This window comes from Nicotiana tabacum, chromosome 5, assembly GCF_000715075.1.
Source record: "Nicotiana tabacum cultivar K326 chromosome 5, ASM71507v2, whole genome shotgun sequence".
NCBI classification, from domain to species: Eukaryota; Viridiplantae; Streptophyta; class Magnoliopsida; order Solanales; family Solanaceae; genus Nicotiana; species Nicotiana tabacum.
The window spans coordinates 9,396,003-9,416,810 of record NC_134084.1 but is presented as its reverse complement, the minus strand read 5'-3'; the positions used below and the strand labels follow the sequence as shown (position 1 = coordinate 9,416,810).

The window sequence follows — 20,808 nt, the reverse complement described above, 5'->3', positions numbered from 1 at the left end:
TGAAGTGCTGTTATAGAAAATATATATTATAACATAATATAAAAATTTGTTCCGGAAAAACTTGGCTTTTATAGTGAAGTTTTGTTATATAAGGATAATATTATAGAGAGGTCTGACGGTGATATATGTAAAATAATCTCTTTATTCAAAATCTAGAATTCAGGCTAACAATTTATTCTTGTTAGAACTGATAGTTGTAAATAATGCTCTATTAGATGGAGTAAAAATAGGGAGGTTGCGGGGGAGAGGAGGGGAAAGACCTTTTTAACTATTATCTCCTAATTAATTGGCTATCAAAAATATTATCTCTCTTTGAATAGAGTACTTAATAAGGATTATTATAAATTAGATATATGCTTGGTTGCATCCATTTTTTTTTGTATAACAGTATATAATCAGTGACGAAGCCACATAGCTCCAAGGGGTGTCAATTGACATGTTGGTGTGTCAATTGACATGTTGGTGTGTCAATTGACACTTTTTCGTAAGAAAATTATACTGTTTAGATAGGATTTTTTATTTTATGTTTATATACTATGCACTGAATCACCTTGTCCTGTGTATGTTTACTTCTTTAAATTTTGACAACCCTTAATAAAAATTATGGCTCTACTACTATATATAGCATTAAGCTTACATTATCAATTTATTAACCTGTTTGGCCAAGCTTCTAATTAACTTATCTTGAGAAGTACTTTTGTCAAAAATATTTTTTTTAAAAAGTACTTTTTGTGAGAATCACTTTATGTTTGACTAATTAATTTGAAAAGTACGTTTGAGTGCTTTTTAAAAATACTTCTAAGTACTTTTCAAAAAATGTTTTTGAAGAGAAGCTACTTTTTCTCCTTCTTAAAAACTGTAAAAACATTGTTTTTTTTCCTTTGAAAAGGTTAGTCAAATACTTTAATTTTAAGAAAAAAACACTTTTGACAAAAAAAAAAAATCGCTTTGCTTTAAAAAAAAGAAGGCGGCCAAATAAGCTATATACCAATATACCATTAAGCTACACAAATATCGTAAATATAAAATTTAAATACTTTAATAAATAAACGTACAAAATTTGTGAAGCAGAACTATAAGTCAACGGATAAGCACCTGGAAGAAAGAGAAAAACAACCGTCGTCAACTGTCGTGTCCGGCAGCATCTCCACCGGTCACCACCGGCTGAAAAGAGCAAAAACCACCGTCATCAACCACTGCGTCAGCCGGGCACTCCATCGGCAACTAACGCTTAAGCTGCCGGAAGTAGAAAAAAAATGTCCATTTTGCACTCGCCATCTCTCATTTTCAACACTAAAACCACCATTAAACCCTACTGCCTCATTTCATTTCTTCCTTATTCTTCAATCTCGAACTTTAGATTTAGAAAATTTACAATTCATTCATCCTTTTCATTATTTAATGATCCTCAAGATTTTTTTGTACCAAAATCTCCGGGCAATAAACTCAACCAAAACGACAGCAATTCTGATGATAAACAAATCTCATTTGTTGATGAGTGGGGCGAGAGGTCGGAACCGGATACCCGACCCGTAACGAAGTTATCAGAATCGGATCCTCCTATAAATGATGACGAATGGGGCAGAGGAGCTGAATTAGTGGGGAGCAGCAACAATCCAGTAATTGAAGATGAGTGGGGTGAGAAGTCGTATCCGGAGCCCCGGCCCGCTCCGACAGTGTCGGATTCGGATCCTCCTATAGACGAAGACGAATGGATCGGAGCTAAGCCAGTTAAAAATGAGAGCGTTTCTGATAATAAAACAGCGTCGGATCCGGAGACCCGACCCTTAACGAGATTACCAGTTTCGGATCCTCCGAAAGGTGAAGAAGAGAGGGTTGCAGAGCTGAAAAGGTGCTTAATGGACACGGTTTATCGGACAGAATTTGGGCTCAGGGCCTCATCGGAGATTCGGGCCGAGGCTCTGGAGCTGGTTTCTCAGTTGGAGGCAGCAAATCCAACTCCGAGCCCAGTTGAATCACCTGAGTTGCTTGATGGGAACTGGATTTTAGTGTGAGTTGTTGATTCTCATTTCTCTTTTTAAATTTTCTGTTTTTGGCTTTATGTACTCGCGGTTGTATGAAATGTATGTGAATCAAGTGGACTAAGTGGCGGATTCATATTGTTGTTCCAACTAAGTTGGGATCAATGAGTAGTTGATTGGAATAAAAAGATTTATATAGGCGATACCAATTAGTAGTTGGGAATATATTTTAGTTGTATTATTTGTTCTTGGAAACAACCTCTCTACTTGCACAAGGTAGGGGTAAGATTTGCCTATACACTATCCTAGACCTCACATATGGGAATATAGTGACTGTATTGTTCTTGTTGATATGTTTTTTAGGTGCTATATCTTCTAGGAATATTTTAGCCATTTTGGAGAATTTGGTGGTGGTGAAAAGTATAGAGAACTTCTAATACTCTTTATTTTTTTATTCGGCATAATGTGGTCATGCATAATATTGACATGCGATGATTTAAATGGAGTAACATGATCAGTGGAGATTCATATACTAGACCCCAATTTGTTTGGGGTTGAGGCATAGTTGTTACTACTGTTATCTGCATAATGTTGGCTTGAGATGAGAATTATGGTTAATAAGGATTCATATAGTTGATCCGGCTTGTTTCGATTGAAGCATATTTGTTATTATTGTTGTAAGGAATAGTTGATTGATTTGTTTATGTACTTGCGAAGCTATATGAGATTACAGCTGACAGTATCATTTAAACTGATGCTGCCATGCTTCATTTTCTTCAAATTTCCTTCGTTGTTTTGCTGAAAGTAGCTCTAGTCTTGGTATTTTGAGTGAACATGCTAGCTAAGATTATACGATAAAACAGTTTGAATTCGATTTTTTGTTAACATATAGATTCATCGTGAGAGCTTGAAGGGAACTGATCACGCCCAACTATGCCTTATAAAAGGACAATGCGGACGTTGCAAATATAACCTGAGTATTTATGCCCAGAGTCGAATCCACAGAGAATTAACCTATCAATTACTTTCGTTGGACTTACTAAATTCTTTAGAATCAACTTCCCCAAACGTTGTGAATAACAGTTGATGGTATATTTAATAACTAAGATTGAAAGTCAATAAATAATTGTAAACTAAATATGCTTAAGTTGTGAACAATAATGAGAAGGTTCTAAGGTAGTGATTTCCCCTATTGATGGAATCCCTTCTGTTTATGTTTCATATAGATTTACCAACACATCTCTATCAACCATGAACACTCTTTTTACCGTGAATCTCTCCCGAGTAATCACGATAATTTACTAGACGCACTCCCCCGAGATACGCTAGCTGGCTTTGTTTATTACAGTTCACTTTAGATTGCACCCAAGACTTCGTTATCCCTAATTCCACCTTTAAACCCGCAGTTATAGATCCCTCTTATACTTTAGTACTGGTGTTGTTCAACAATCACCTAAATATGCACTCTCTCCCGAGTTATGCATACTAAATAGGCACAACTAATTGAGGATCCTGTCAATTAACTACAACAAACACGTAGTTGAACAAATAGAGATTAAACTGGCAAACTATATTAACATAATCAAGAAGTTCATCCTTCAATAGGTTCTATCAAAACCCTAGACAAAAGATTTAGCTACTCATGACAATGAGTAAATAAACTTTGAAAATATTCATGATCAAAATTGCAAGAAAAATAAAGAGAAGAAGAAAATATGATGTTTTGGGTGATCTCTCACACTTGTTTCTCTTGCCAAAGTACTTTCTAAAACATTACATGCCTCCCTTGGACGAGTTCTATTGTTTAATATAGGGTTTTGGGCTAAAAATCCCGTGTTTTGCACTTCAGTCCCTCAATTTTTTTCGCTTCCTACCGCGGTTACGCCAGGACCGCGGCCAACTAGCCTCTCAGAATCCGCAACAGCCTTCTGCCGCGGTCAGACCGCGGTTACGCCGGGACCGCGGCAGTCCATCTCCAGTTCTGGTTTTGCTGCCTTCGCGTGGTGCACTTAGCGAATATTGTAAGATTGGCCTCTTTTTCTTCGTAATTGATCCCAAAAGTACTCCATAGACTTCTTTTATTGTATATAGCCTGCAAAGCATGAAAAACACTAATTAGAGCATTTTGTTATCACTTTTTACCATAAAAACTATACAAGAAGGTGGTTCTTTAGGGCCTAATTATAGTCCAATTCACCTATTATCAATACCCCACACTTAAATCTTTGCTCGTCCTCGAGCAAGTTGAACCACACTTCTAGGCCTAATCGTTCGATGCATTACCCAGTTTATGTCACACCCACCATTATGAAAGAACAACCTAAGCAGTGCAACAGCCACACCTCATATGAAGACTCTAATGCCATGCCACACTCGTGCTTACTCTAGTTACTCTAAACAGAGGTGAAAACTTGCTTTTTCTTCCTGAGTCACATGCCCTCACATCACATTTCTGAGAGAAGTTCCACACACATAAAATCAAGCAACAAGGAACTATAGATAGAACGAATCCACTCACTCTCAGCAAAGAACATTCACATGCCACACAGATACACCATACGCTTGCCCTTAGTGTAATACTGTACTAATCAAGTTGTTCAGTCCAAGATCAAGAGGTCTTTATTTGGTTATAATGTAGGCTAAGGGACGGGTAGGATATATTTGGATATAGTGACTAACCTCCCGAAACACTTTTAATACAATCGTTCCCTTTATTCCAATTTCCATGTTCAACCCAATCATTCTTCCACACTTGTTTCATAGGCTACCCCACTTTTCTTTAGGTGCAACTGGCCTCTTTTTTTTTTTTTTCATAGTCATTGCACCATTCAAGTATTTTCCTGATTTTCCTTTTCCCTCTCCATTACTACCCCACACTTTGACTTTTATATGCTCTTTAACGATTCAAGTGCTTCTAGGAGGTACAGGTTCAAACAATCAAATTATTCAAACACAGGGATGTAGGTTATTGTAAGGTTATCAAAGAACAGGCTTCAGGCTCGAAGGGGTTAACTATGACAATATGTACATGTGGATTCATAATTATACAAGCTACACAAGGAACTGCCTCAATCATCTCTAAGGCCAAACAACTTCTATTTCGCTTTGCAAACACACAGGGCAAGTTCTAGGTATCGCATGCAAGCACAGAATACAAGTATTATCTCACACACACTTACGTGTAACTCATTCCGAATTAGTTTGTCAACACACTCACGTGAGCATTCAAGAAAGACAAGGTGTGCAGAATTAAGGCATAAAATTACGAGTCTACAAACGAGCCTAGACGTCGCACCCTCAAGTTCGTTTTCGTTATTTGCAGGTGTGTACATTACGGGTTGCATTCTTGCCTTCACCCATTTTGGTCCAATAGAGTCCTAAGGGTCCTAAAAATATTAAAGAAAAATCTACCTAACCCGGTTCAATAAAAGCCCTTGGAAAAGAACCGTGGTCAAAAGAAAAACCAATGAGGAATTACTACACTACCTAAAAAGAAAAAAATCTAAATGGACTACTTCCCTTAAGAGTACTGTCCAAGTGGTCCGTCCTCAGGAAGAGTCTCCTACATTTATTTATTTTACAACCAATGTATATGTACACTAACAATACACCACTAAAGCAAGTCTCCCACCCAACACAAAAAGAATATGGCATGTCCCCATGTCATTACACAAATAAAGTGCAGAAGGGTAAGAAGACTTCCCTGAGCGTCACTCGGAGTCGGAGACGGTGCTGGGATCCACATGACAAGCCCTCCCCAAAGCACGAAACCAAGCTATCATCCGGCTCTCAGACCTGGCCTGCTGCTGAGACATGGCATCCATACGCACATGCAAGCCATCCACCGAGGAGCGAAGATCTGCCACCTCTTCCTCCAAAGAATGCAACATGGGTCGGCTGGACTATGATCTAGAGAACCCTGCCCAGTATGGGGTCGCCGAGAGGATCCGGCTCCATCATAGGATCTCTTGGATGGTGCCATGGGTGCTGAGGCGTCATCCTAATCATCAAGCTCAATGGTTATGGGTGTATCTCTGCCCACTGTGATCTTTGAAGCTCTGAATGCCGCTTTTGCGGGCAAAGCTCCATCTGTAGGATTGGTGGGGACACCATCCAGCAGACACAACCTCGTCACAAGTGAGGGGAAGTTAAACCCCTTAGATAGCAGAGGTGACCGAAGGATCATTTCATCTCCAATAATTCTCGCCACATCAAAGTCTTTCTTGGTGACGAAGCACCACACCAATAGAGCCCGTAGGTGGTTCACATCTGTCGTGTTGCCCGTGGGCAATAACCGGCTGCAAATAATGGTGAACCAGCACTTAGCCTCATGTGTGAACGACTTGGAGTGAAGGGTAATGTTTTCCTGTAGCCAGATTGGTCAACCCCCTGCGCAGATTGTCTCAATCATAGTGTCCCAAGTGACCCCTTGGACGTCGTGGTAATGATCAATGTCACCAGTGAACTGGGGCAGCTGCAAGACCTGGTGAATCTTCAGAATTGAGGCATCTACCACCCTGCCCCGCACAATCACAGACCGACACAAATTTTCCGGGCAGTTCGCGTAGAACTCCCGGACTATCATCGGGTTTGCCGTCTCAGGTTCATCAAACAAGAACTCCATCTCCCTCCGTTTGATTTCCTCATACATGTCTGCTTTTTCCATACGGAGGGCAGCCATGTCAACAGGAATCTCAGGGATAAAGCTTTTGGTGGCCTTAGCATGAAACGCGTCCTCTGCCTCCTGTGACTGAAACCTGGTGGCATCATATATTGGCATTTGGGAAGTGCTTGCCGAGCTCTTTCGCCTTTTTCGGGCCATATTACCTGCAGACAATTCAGGGTAACAATCAGATGCATCCTAACATGTGCCAGTCGGATGGGTACTCAGACTTCGCCACCTGATGGCACCGAACAGTTTCCTTTTGACAATCAATGTCAGTATACCCAATTAGTAAGGTGCCCAAAGTTGACAACTTCCACTAGTGCCCTCACACCACTATTAATTCTACAATTCCGCCATATAATACCCCACACAATCTCCCACAAGCGAATCATGTCAAATGCTACCACCACCACAAACCAAGAAGGGCACAAAGTGCTCCAAAATTTTACAACACACCCCCAATTTTCGGCCATTTAGACCCCTCCACCAAGCTTCACCCTAAAAAATTTGTTTAGGCCTCCAAACCTTCTAAAAATCGCCCCCAAGTTAAGCACAATGAACACCCAACCATTTAAACATCAATCATGGCCAAAAGAAGCAAATAATGGAGAAAAGGAAAGAAGAAAAAGAAAGAAAAAAAAAATTACACTAAAACACTACACTAAGTTATGTAAAAGAAAGAGAAAAGAATAAAGAAGCTTACCTTGAGGATGAATGGAAGGGATAGGTGGTGGAGAGAGAGATCGAGAAGAAAGGAGGGGCAACAATGGGGGTTTGAGGGATAGGAGAGTGTGAAAGAGAGAAGAGAAGAAAGAAGGGGATGGGGGAATAGTGCGGGGTTAGGTTTATTAAAAGGGGGGAAAAAAATTCTGCACTTACCTGGCTCGCGCTGGTCTGTCGCGGTTACGCTGAGACCGCGGTAAACCTCTTTCAGAGGGGGTATTTGACCGCGGTTACGCTGGGACCGCGGTAGACTTCTGTCAGAGGAGGTCCTTGACCGCGGTCCGACCACGGTTACGCTGGGACCGCGGTCTGGGCGTGTTCCTGCTACTACTTTTTTTTATTTTTTATGCATTACACTTACAACACATTCGTGGGTTGCCTCCCACGCAACGCCTGATTTAACGTCGCGGCACGACGCAGATGAGCGCATTTAAGGCTCGCTCGACCTCTGTGGTTCAGTCAGATGTAGCTCAGACACTTCCTTTGGTTCGCTCATGCCCACATATAGTTTCAATCTCTGCCCATTAACTCTAAATGTACGAGAGTCTTTCTCTGTGGCATTCTCGACAACACCTGAAGGGAAAACTTCGACCACTCTAAATGGTCCAGACCATCGTGACCTGAGTTTACCCGGAAATAGCCTTAATCGTGAGTTATAAAACAACACCATATCTCCAGGATTGAAATTTCGCTCCACAATGTTCTTGTCGTGCAACCTCTTCATTCTTTCCTTGTACAACCTTGTGCTCTCAAAAGCAAGATGTCTGAGTGTCGAGCTCATGCAATTCTGTGATTCTCGTTGTGCCCGCAGCCTCGATGTCTAGATTCATCTGTTTCAGTGCCCACCACGCTCTATGTTCAAGTTCCACTGGCAAATGGCAGGCCTTCCCGAACACCAGCTTATATGGTGACATACCAATCGGTGTTTTAAAAGCAGTTCTATAGGCCCAGAGTGCATCATCTAACTTTTTCGCCCAATCAGTTCTTGTAGCGTTCACAGTCTTGGTTAGCACACTCTTTATCTCTCTGTTGGACACTTCAACCTGCCCACTAGTTTGCGGGTGATAAGGGGTAGCCACCTAGTGGCGTACATCATACTTTGCAAGCAACTTCTCGAAAGCTCTATTACAGAAGTGAGTGCCTCCGTCACTGATAATCGCTTTTGGTATCCCAAATCTGGTGAATATGTTCTTCTTCAAAAAACCCACCACCACTCTTGCATCATTAGTGGGCAACGCTACTTCTTCTACCCATTTGGACACGTAATCCACAGCAACAAGTATGTACTTATTGCCATAGGAGCTGACGAAGGGACCCATGAAGTCAATCCCCCAGACATCAAACAATTCCACCTCTTGAATTGGGTTCATGGGCATCTCATGGCGACGGAAAATGTTCCCGGTCCGCTGACATTCATTGCAGCCCTTCACCCATTGGTGCGCATCTTTAAACACTGTTGGCCAAAAGAATCCGGCCTCAAGCACTTTCGCAGCTGTCCTGACCCTCCAAAATGTCCTCCATAAGCCGATGCGTGACAAGCCTGCAAAACAGAAGATTGTTCTATCTCGGGGACACACCTCCGGATCATATTGTCAACACAAATTCTAAACAGGTAAGGCTCATCCCAATAATACATGCGGCAGTCACGATAAAACTTTTTCTTTTGTACAGATGAAAGGTCATAGGGAACTATACCGCAAGCCAGGTAATTTGCAAAGTTTGCATACCATGGCGCTTCCTCAAGATTAGTAGCGAGCAGCTGCTCGTCTGGAAAGGTTTCCAGAATATCTTCAACCTCAACTGCATTTTCAGCTCCCTCAAGTCGTGATAGATGATCAACGACTTGGTTCTCTGTGCCCTTACGGTCACGAATTTCAAGGTCGAATTCTTGCAGCAGCAACACCCAACGAATCAGGCGCGGCTTAGACTCCTTCTTCTCAATCAAGTACCTGAGAGCTGCATGATCAGTGTATACAATTACCTTAGAACCAATCAGATATGATCTGAACTTGTCGAAAGCAAACACCACAGCCAACATCTCCTTCTCAGTCACAATATAGTTCAGCTGGGCTCCACTCAACGTTCTACTAGCATAGTAGATTGGATGCATCAGCTTGTCCTTCCGTTGTCTAGCACTGCCCCCACTGCGTAGTCACTGGCATCACACATGAGTTCGAATGGTTGCTCCCAGTTGGGGGAAACAATGATAGGTGCTGTGACCAGTCTCTTTTTCAGCTCCTCGAATGCTACCCTGCAATCATCAGAAAACAAGAAAGGGTGATCTTTTTCTAACAACTTATAGAGAGGGTTGACAATTTTTGAGAAGTCTTTTATGAATCTCCGGTAGAAACCGGCATGCCCAAGGAAGCTTCTGATTGCTTTGACTGAAGTTGGAGGAGGTAACTTTGCTATTACATCCACTTTAGCACGATCCACCTCAATTCCTTTGCTTGACACCCGGTGCCCCAAGACTATGCCTTCTTATACCATGAAGTGGCACTTCTCCCAGTTCAGAACCAGGTTAGTCTCGATACACCGTTTCAGCACTCGCGTCAAATTTATCAGGCACTCATCAAATGAATTCCCTACCACTGAGAAGTCATCCATGAACACCTCCATTATGTCCTCTACCATGTCAGTGAATATGGCCATCATGCACCGTTGGAATGTGGCGGGTGCGTTGCATAGGCCAAAGGGCATCCTCCGAAAGGCATAAATGCCATAAGGGCAAGTGAAAGAGGTCTTCTCTCTGTCCTCCGGTGCAATGGAGATCTGGTTGTATCCTGAGTACTCGTCCAGAAAACAGAAGTGTGACCTCCCTGCCAGTCTGTCTAACATCTGATCAATGAAGGGAAGTGAGAAGTGGTCTTTCCGTGTGGCTAGATTTAGCTTTCTATAATCCATGCAAATTCTCCAGCCCGTGACTGTTCTTGTAGAGATCACTTCATTGTTATCATTCTTAACTACCGTCATGCCACCCTTTTTAGGTACACATTGAACTGGGCTAACCCAGCTGCTGTCAGAGATTGGGAAGATAATTCCCGCGTCTAACCACTTTATTACTTCCTTCTTCACCACTTCTTTCATGTTAGGGTTCAGCCTTCTTTGGTGTTCCCTGGAAGGTTTGTGTCCCTCTTCCAGTAGAATTTTGTGCATACAGTAGGCGGGGCTGATCCCCTTTATGTCTGTCATGGTCCCCCCAATGGCAGTCTTGCACTCCTTAAGTACCTGCAAGAGTTGTTGCGCCTGCACATCTAACAAACTAGATGAGATAATAACAGGAATGTGGAGTTAGGTCCAAGGAATTCATACCTGAGATGGTTGGGCAATGGCTTTAGCTACAACTTTGGTGGTTCTTCGATAGATGGCTTGGCTGGAGGAGTTTCTCGATTTTCCAAGTGCAAGGGCTCAAATTCTAGAGTTCTATCCCAGAACCCTCTACCCTCTAATGTCAACACCCATTCTGCCAGTTCCTCTCCATTCACCTCATCCAAATTCATTAAACATGCCGCAAGGGGGTCCTCAATGGTTAGCACCTCATCATCAGTCTCCATGATTACATCTACGGCATCAATAAGAGAACAATTGGCGAATTCACTTGGTCGCCTCATAGATTTCTGCACATTGAATATTATCTCCTCGTCGTTCAATCTCATCTTGAGCTCCCCGGTTTCACAATCAATGAGAGCTCTCCTTGTGGCCAAGAATGGTCTTCCCAAAATTATGGGAATCTCTTCATCCACTCTGTAGTCTAAGATCACAAAATCTGCAGGGAACACAATTTTTCCTACCTGAATCAACACATCATCCAGTATATCAGAGGGTCGTTTCATTGTCCTGTCAGCCAGCTGCAACAACATAGAGGTGGGTCTAGCTCTTCCAATGCCCAGCCTCTTATAAATCGCCTGGGGCATAAGATTGATGTTGGCCCCCAGATCACACAGTGCTTTAGCAAAAACAAAATTACCAATAGTGCATGGAATTGTAAAGCTCCCTGGGTCAGACAGCTTTTCTGCAATTGGTCTGGTCACCACTGCACTACATGTCTGAGTAAGAGTAACTGTGGCCAAGTCTTGGAAATCAAACTTTCGGGACATCAAGTCCTTCGTCATTTTTGCATACCCAAGCATCTCCTTCAAAGCTTCAATCAATGGTATGTTTACCTGGATTTGTTTTAGCATTTCGAAGAACTTCTTGTATTGTTCCTCCTTTTGGTACTTAGCCAGCCTCTGAGGGAAAGGTGCAGGAGGTCTCTTCTTCCCAATCAACTGGGATTGATCCTTATCAGCTGCTACATCAACTACTGGTTCCTGGACTATCTCAGCTTCTTTTTCGGTCGCATTCTGGATGCTATTTTCTTCCTGGGCCGGCTGGACTGGCACCTCCGTCAGTTTCGTTGACTCATCCAGCTCAATGGGCACTGGTATAAGTGTCTCAGCTTGTCTAGTTTCTCGAGCTCTCTCTTGCTCTACATCCAGATCTCTGCCATTACGTAGACTTACCGCCATCAGCTGCTTTGGGCCTTGATCTTTTGGATTTATCTGGGTGTCTGCAGGTAGTGTCCCATGAGGACAATTGTTCAGAGACATAGAAATTTGGCCCACCTGCACTTCAATATTCTTGATTGCTGCATCATGTGCATCCACTCTCTCATTAATCTTTGCATTAGACCCAATAACCTGCTGCATCATTGCCTCAAGTCTAGCAAACCCATCTTCCTGCCTTCCACCATGCTGCTGCTGAGGAGGGTGATACCCCTGCTGCTGATTCTGATTATTATATCCCTGTGGCCTTGGGTAAGGTGCCATATTGTTAGGGGGTCTCATACCTCCCATGTTTCCATTGTTGAACTGTGGATGGACTGACCTGTATTGCTTATTTTGCTGGCCCCAATTCTGACCACCCTGTCTCTGGCCTCCATAATTAGACACATAATTCATGTCTTCAGGGTAGTGATGATGATCATGTTCTGCATTCCATTGGTTACCGATTGACTGACTAATGCAAGATGCGCACAAGCCCCATTAGTAGTATCTACGATGTGTACCTGCTGCTTCTGCCTTGACTCTTCCACCTTTTTGGTGAGTATACTCATCTGTGTCAATAAGGTGGCCATATTTCAGCCATAGAGTTGGATGGATCTAAGGGCACTGAGTGAACCACTGGAGTGATAGGTGCATTCCTGGTTGTCAATCCCGAATTTTGTGCCATCTTGTCAAGCAAACTCTGGCTTTCTCTCCATGTTTTGCTCAAAAATGCTCCACCAGCTGAAGCATCAACAATGTTCTTCACGCTATCTGACAATCCCATGTAAAACCGTTGCCCCAACATCAGATCTGGAATACCACGGTGCGGGCATATAACCAGCATCCCTTTAAAGCGCTCCCATGTTTCATGCACTGTCTCCACTGGTCTTTGTTTAAAACTCAAAATTTCATCAATTTGTTGAGCAGTCTTATTGGGTGGGTGGAACTTGTTATGGAATTGCCTGACTAACTCATCCCAAGTTGTTATAGAATTTATGGGAAGTGAGTTTAGCCAAGTCTGGGCAGCTCTTGTCACTGAGAATGGAAACAATAACAGCTTGATTGCTTCAGGAGTTACGTTGGGCTGCCTTTGGGTTTTGCAGATAGAGAGGAAGTTCTTCAAGTGCTGCTGAGGATCTTCGACTTGCGACCCCGAAAATAGTCCCTTGTTCTGCAACAAGTGTAGCATGTTATTCGTAATTTGGAATGACTCAGCCTGTATCTACGGAACTACAATGGTTGTGGACAAATTTTCAGCTATGGGTTGTGCCCAGTCATAGAGAGCAGCCTCTGGCACTATTGGTACCGCTGGGTTTTCCTCATGATCCCCCATGACTGTTTCGAATTGTGCAGTTGTTGGTTGTTGTTTGTTTTTCCGATTAGCCCGATTCAAGGCCTTGAAAACTTTCTCGGAATCTGATAATGCTTCAAATACTTCACCAGATCTCGATGAGTTTCTAGGCATGCACTTCTTTCAATTGTAATTGATAACACCATTAATTCCCTGGCAACGACACCAAAATTTGATCACGCCCAACTATGCCTTATAAAAGGACAATGCGGACGTTGCAAATATAACCTGAGTATTTATGCCCAGAGTCGAATCCACAGAGAATTAACCTATCAATTACTTTCGTTGGACTTACTAAATTCTTTAGAATCAACTTTCCCAAACGTTGTGAATAACAGTTGATGTATATTTAATAACTAAGATTGAAAGTCAATAAACAGTTGTAAACTAAATATGCTTAAGTTGTGAACAATAATGAGAAGGTTCTAAGGTAGTGATTTTCCCTATTGATGGAATCTCTTCTGTTTATGTTTCATATAGATTTACCAATACATCTCTATCAACCATGAACACTCTTTTTACTGTGAATCTCTCCCGAGTAATCATGATAATTTACTAGACGCACTCTCCCGAGATACGCTAGCTGGCTTTGTTTATTACAGCTCACTTTAGATTGCACTCAAGACTTCGTTATCCCTAATCCCACCTTTAAACCCGCAGTTATAGATCCCTCTTATACTTTGGGACTGGTGTTGTTCAACAATCACCTAAATATGCACTCTCTCTCGAGTTATGCATACTAAATAGGCACAGCTAATTGAGGATCCTGTCAATTAACTACAACAAACACGTAGTTGAACAAATAGAGATTAAACTGGCAAACTATATTAACATAATCAAGAAGTTCATCCTTCAATAGGTTCCATCAAAACCCTAGACAAAAGATTTAGCTACTCATGACAATGAGTAAATAAACTCTGAAAATATTCATGATCAAAATTGCAAGAAAAATAAAGAGAAGAAGAAAATATGATGTTTTGGGTGATCTCTCACACTTGTTTCTTTTGCCAAAGTACTTTCTAAAACATTACATGCCTCCCTTGGACGAGTTCTATTGTTTAATATAGGGTTTTGGGCTAAAAATCCCGTGTTTTGCACTTCAGTCCCTCAATTTTTTTCGCTTCCTATCGCGGTCCTACCGCGGTTGCGCCAGGACCGCGGACCGCGGTCAACTAGCCTCTCAGAATCCGCAACAGCCTTCTGCCGCGGTCAGACCGCGGTTACGCTGGGACCGCGGCAGTCCATCTCCAGTTCTGGTTTTGCTGCCTTCGCGTGGTGCACTTAGCGGATATTGTAAGATTGGCCTCTTTTTCTCCGTAATTGATCCCAAAAGTACTCCATAGACTTCTTTTATTGTATATAGCCTGCAAAGCATGAAAAGCACTAATCAGAGCATTTTGTTATCACTTTTTACCATAAAAACTATACAAGAAGGTGGTTCTTTAGGGCCTAATTATAGTCCAATTCACCTATTATCAGGAACGGATTGTAGCAAAGGCGAAGTCAGGTTTTAAATTTTATGGATTTAGGATTCTAATCATTTTAAGTTACTGGAATAATTCATTTTAAGACAAAAATAAGGTTCGAATCAAAGTTACTGGATTCGGCCGAACCCGCTCCCGGCGCTCTAGCTATCTCCTTGGATGGTAGCACAATAAGTTGCTTTCAATTCACTAGTTGAGTCATTAGTATATACTTTTCTTTTATCTGGCATTTTTTAGCATACCCTATTTTGGATGAAAAACAGATATTTAATTTGAACCGAGGAAAAATGTAAGCTTTCAAATTTTGACCTGGCTAAGATTTATGTAGAACACCTTGTCTTATCGATATCGGGATAATTTGAGATGATTGCCTTCCCAAACATTTGGCATTTAGCAGCAAATTGGAGGACCATGTCTTGGTAATTTTTTTGATAGGTCACTATGTCTTGGTAATATGTTAACTGCAATTTTTGTTAATTCCCAGGATAGCATATGCCTAAGTGTCGATGTTGTAGTACTGGTATTATTGCAATATTCTAAAGTGCCCATTAGTGAGTTAAACTAGTTGGAAATGTAAAGTTTCCTTGCTGGAAAGGGTAAGAGGATTCTTATATGTACAAACTGTATTGAGGTAGATAGCCACTGGCATACTTCTCCGCGCAAACTCATCTTTGGAATGTTCATTATCATAATAAGTAGTCGATTAGGAGAACAACTATATCACTATAGAGTATACTCTTCCTCATCTTTCATTCATATTTTGCGTCCTAGGACTTAGATATTCTAGATACCCCCTTATGTTGCTTTTTGTGTGTCAGGTTTACAGCATTCTCTGAGTTGTTACCTCTTCTGGCTGTGGGCACCATTCCTTTGTTGAAGGTTGAAAATATTAGCCAAGCGATTAGTACAAGCAACCTTACCATAGAGAACTCAACTACATTATCAAGCCCTTTTGCCACCTCTTCTTTCAGTGCAAATGCTGCCTTTGAAGTTCGAAGTCCGTCAAGAATACAGGTAACCTTTTGGACTGCAATGGACTGCCATTGTAGTATCTTATGCGAAGAGAGAAAAGGAGCAAGTCGCTTACTACAGACAATGAGAATAATTGCTGTGGTGATGTGACTCTTTGGCAAACAAAAGCATAGATCATCTTGATAAACTTCCATATTCTTGTAGACTATTTCCAGCTTGTGCCATTATTGACTATAATAGTCTCTCTATTTCAGGTTGAATTCAAAGAAGGGACAGTTAATCCTCCAGAGGTTAAGTCAAAAATAGACCTGCCGGAGAACGTTGATATCTTTGGCCAAACCATAAGTTTGTCACCTATACAGCAATCTCTAGGTCCTCTGGAAAATGTTGTGGCAGGTATAGCCCGAGCTATTTCTGGTCTGCCTCCTCTCAAGATTCCGATTCCAGGTGAGAGGACGAAGTCTTGGCTTATTACGACATACCTTGACAAGGATCTTCGGATTTCAAGAGGAGATGGTGGCCTTTTTGTTCTTGTTAAGGAAGAGAGTTCTCTTTTAGACCAGTAGCCAGGTCTGATCTCTGTATATTGTATAGTGATATATAGAGGTCTTAGGAGCTTCATTTATACAATATAGAATATACAACACATTGTTTGTAAAGGGAGATACATCCCACATTTTTATGTATAAGATGCCATTTGTGTAGCCTTTACTCACAGTGGAAGGAACCAAAAACTGGAAATGAACAACATTTGCATCTAATATGATGTTATTTTGAAGTTCTGGTGGTATTTAGATCCAGCCGTTTGTAAAACTGATGTCACTCTTCTCTTGAGGTCAAATTTTTTGTTTAATTGGAAAATTATATTAAGAACTATTGCATCTAATGCTGGGCTCTCAGATGGAGACGTGTCATTCAAGCATTCATTTTCTTATCCATAATGCCACTATAATTGTTACTTTCTATGAGTCAACTATAATTCCAATGAGCACTGTAACTAAAGTAACATTTGATCTAGGATATTTGATGTATATGCCATTTCGAAGTGATCTATTAATCTACTAATAAGTCGGTTCACGGCAATTTTGTCTATCGCTTTATTGTGAAAGACCATATTGGCTTGTTCTACCAGAAGTACCTCCATATGCCACGGAGTGATATTCAACAATGGGTTTGAGTTGGTGATTGTAAAACTTTCTTTTATCGATCTTGATTCGTGTATATATTCCAAAACTATGGATCTAGCTGAACCAGAGAGCCCCGAAGTCTCACGGGTATCATAGAATTACGTTAGGTACCATATGAATAAGCCCAAGCTTGCACGTACTTGTGGAGTTGAGTCTAATGGATTCAAATGTTTGGGTTAATTTAAGAATCAAATTGCTGATAATAAACTGCTGACCAAATTTCACAAACTATAAGTGGCAACTTTCTTGTGGTAACTGTTGATAATCCAACACATTAGTCATCCACCAGAAAGTTTTCTCACACTCCAGCAGCAAACAACAAGAGAATAATCGACCATGTCTTGTTTAGTGTCTGTATAACTAAAAATCATAGCTAGAGGTTCCAAATCATAGTTAATACAAGAATAGAGAGACACATCTATGTGAAGGCTGTTCAAAGTTGAGAAGAGTTAAAAATAGAAGAGATTATTGGTTATCATGAAATTAGTAGAGAGCAAAAATGGATTTGACATGGTCATATCATGCCTTCTTCTTCTTGGATTTGAGCATAACATATCCAATAAACACGCTCAATAAGCAGATGAGTGCTACTCCAGCATATACAGGAATGAGAATCGCGTATTCTTGTGGTAGAAAATACTTGTGCACGAAATGATCCCTATCAACTAAAGGCTGAAACAGGAATAAAAAGCATATATCAGTTTCCTCACTTAATAAAACATGGGTCTAAAAAAACTGAACATATCTGGAAGGAAGAGTATATCAGCTTTACCAGAATGATAACCCAAAAGGTATAATATGTGAAAATGGACAAACTCGTCAATGTCAAAAGCAGCCCAACAGCTCTGTCCGCTAATTCCATTGAGGCTCTTCTACTTGTGCTGCCTGTAAAAGAAGAATGCTTTTAGTTAAAAACTTATACAACTAAAAAGAAGAGGGTTCAAACAAAATATCTGGTGGATTAGCCTATTAAAAGGTTCAAGGGACTAAAAGTAAGAGAGAAAACCAAAAAACGACTGGGTGGAACACAGTCTGGAACAATGTCATATAGATGACCAAAAAGTGCTCTATATTATAAGCCGACACATAAGACATTCTCTCTCTGACATAGTTTTAATAAAATAGTAACTGTAACTTGAAGTATCACTGTAATTGAGTCATTTTAGAAAAGCATAAAGTTTCACTTCAACATGTGTTGAGCTTATCCCATGTCTTCAAAACATGTGACCGATAACTTAGTGAAATGCCTTGTGAATGAACGCATCACATTCAATATCTACCCAATCATTCGTCAACCGTAGTATGTCTTAGACAAGCAAAACATGCATTCGCTCAATGCACTCCTGTTTATTAGCACTATCCTGATCTCAGAATGACAAAATTTCACCTGGTAAAGATGTCTAATGATGGTTTTAAACTACAACTAACAGCGCCCAGAAAGATAAAGGTAAACAAACAAATCAGCTGATACCATAACATTATGTTTTTGCCAATGAAAATGATTAGTAAAACAAAATAAGTACCGGTGTCTTTAAAGATTCTAATTGAGCGATCGAATATTGACTAGATTCAGCATACCACACAGGACAAATCGATCTGGTAGACCATAACATTCCAGATTCCAACTATAAATACAGAGTGAAACCTTCGTCTAAAATAAGATCGTCACATATTTAAGAGTGGGACATGTATTAGATATAGTAATTGCATACACGAAACAATTTTTTCGAGATGCAGGGTACAAAAAATCAGCACAATAAGGAACAAGGTTCAGTTACTTCAGTATTTATCTCCCTGCATTAAAAGAAATGGTGCCCTAATTGTAAGGCTGCGATCTCATAATTCTGGAAAATGTTAGATGTTAATAGCCTCATATTAGAAGGAAAAATCAGGGAACAACAACAACAACAACAACAACAACAACAACAACAACAACAACAACAACAACAACAACCACAACCACAACCACAACCACAACCCAGTATAAATCAGGGAAGGAGCCCACAAAATGTTAGATGTTGGTAGAGATTCCTGAATGAAAAAACTTTATAATTGACTTCAAAAATTTCAGGTGATGAATCACAAGATAATGTCATATTAAAGGGGAGCAACACTGACCAGATATTAGGCCCTAATTTCACCAAAAAAAACTCGTTTGTTAAGTAAAGATACAATATTACAAAATTAACACGAGTTTGCCCATTCAAGTTCAATCTATATCTCAAATGTAGTAAAACTGACCCTTAGCAGTCCTATCATCAATGAGAACTTAATAGAAAAGCTTAAGTTAGTCAAGTTGGAGAAAAAAGAAAAGTACTTTCCTAAGAACCAAATTACTGCTCCAGCCAAACGGCACCTACACTGTAATTTCCAAGTAACTCACAAGTTCCTGAATCTTAAACTCCCTAATTATTAAGTGAAATTACTCAGCTGAAAGGGGTAGCAAACTAAACTTTAAGGGTGAAAAACTTGACCATTTGGAAAGCAACAACTTAGACCAGTTAAAGCTGAGGTGAAGTGAATCTAATCTTTGGAACATGCCTACCACAGTCGAGGCGCCTCTCCACACTGATCAATACATATTGATGGTTTAACAACACTAAGTATCAGACGATAAACACCAATTCTTAAATGGCCAACATAGTCTCGTCCGCTCAAAGAGTATAAGACATCCTTCAGATGAGTACACAAAGCCTATCCCGATAAGACTTCCACTTTACCATCCATGTCAGCATAACATTTACCAATCTTCGGTTGAGCTACCTATATGGTGCCATTTCTTTTGTAAAACAGGAACATTAAAACGAGACAAAATCACAAGTTCTCGTGGTGTTGCATAAGAATTATAAACTATGGCCATCTTACTAGAAACAGCTGGTTATATCTATTTTTCGACAACCAACGTTGGAATATTTCACCTCTTAGTAAAACCTTCTAAGAAGTATTATTCAGAAACTAAAAGAAAAAACAAAAGCGCCTAGAAATTAAAAACTCCCAAAAGTTTCCTTACCCTCACCCCCCCCCCCCTCACACACATAAAAAAAAGAGAGAGAGACAAATTTTGTTCTTCCCCCACTTTAAGGATATTCGTAGACTTCCAACAATGTTCATATAACAAAAACCTTAACACATGAATTGAATCCTAAAAATAACAACTTTCCACCATAAAAGGCTAAATTAACTAAAAAGAAGCAAATATGGTGTATTAATTCTATAATTTACATTAGATTCCAAAAATAATTCGTTTCAAAAGAGCTCATATAAGAAGATTCACAAGTTATGATCCTACAGGGATACAAAGATTTTAAAAAAAAAAACAAGAAATATTTTTGATGAATAAGAAAAAATCAATGGATGAATCAACAAAATCTCAATCCAAACTTAGTTAGAATTCGCTATATGAATTCTTACAAAAAATGTCATATGTCACCCGTATTGAGTGCGAGAACTGAAAAAACTAAACATAAATTATCAAAATTCATTAGAATTTTTGAGACCACAGAAAAAATGATAGAGAAAAGAAGTAGATCACCTGAAAAGCTTCGTTCTTGATGATGAAAAGCTTCGATTTCAGAGCATGAAGATCGTCGTCTTCATCAAATCGAAACTTGTTTTTTTTTTTTCACTTGGTTGTATCTGTAATTGGACCAATAATATATTGGGCTGACGTTTACATGGGCCGAAATTAGAATGGGTTGCAGAAGGGAGATTTGCACAAATAGACCATTTAATGCCACTGTTTAAATTATATTCATGTCCAAACACAACTTTAATTTTCAAATACCATTTTACTTTTAAAAATATAATTTTTTGGAATTTTACAATTTTTATGTCCAAACGCCCATTAACTCACACTGCTTGAATTTTGAAGCACAATGTTATAGTTTTAAACTATGATGTCAGAATTTTGAAGCACG

At 40.2% G+C, this 20,808-nt stretch overlaps 1 protein-coding gene and 1 non-coding gene across 2 annotated transcripts; both read left to right on the top strand.

The window, feature by feature from the left end:
- The first annotated feature begins 1,014 nt into the window (after positions 1–1,014).
- On the top strand, positions 1,015–16,492 carry LOC107811405 (plastoglobulin-1, chloroplastic-like). The gene is made up of 3 exons (XM_075253320.1): positions 1,015–2,011; positions 15,551–15,746; positions 15,959–16,492. The coding sequence occupies exons 1-3, from the start codon at positions 1,257–1,259 to the stop codon at positions 16,268–16,270; spliced, it is 1,263 nt and encodes a 420-aa protein (XP_075109421.1). The 5' UTR covers positions 1,015–1,256; the 3' UTR covers positions 16,271–16,492.
- LOC142181363 (small nucleolar RNA R71) lies at positions 12,713–12,819 on the top strand. The gene has a single exon (XR_012710031.1). It is a non-coding gene; the product is annotated as a small nucleolar RNA R71 (small nucleolar RNA).
- Positions 16,493–20,808: the final 4,316 nt, after the last annotated feature.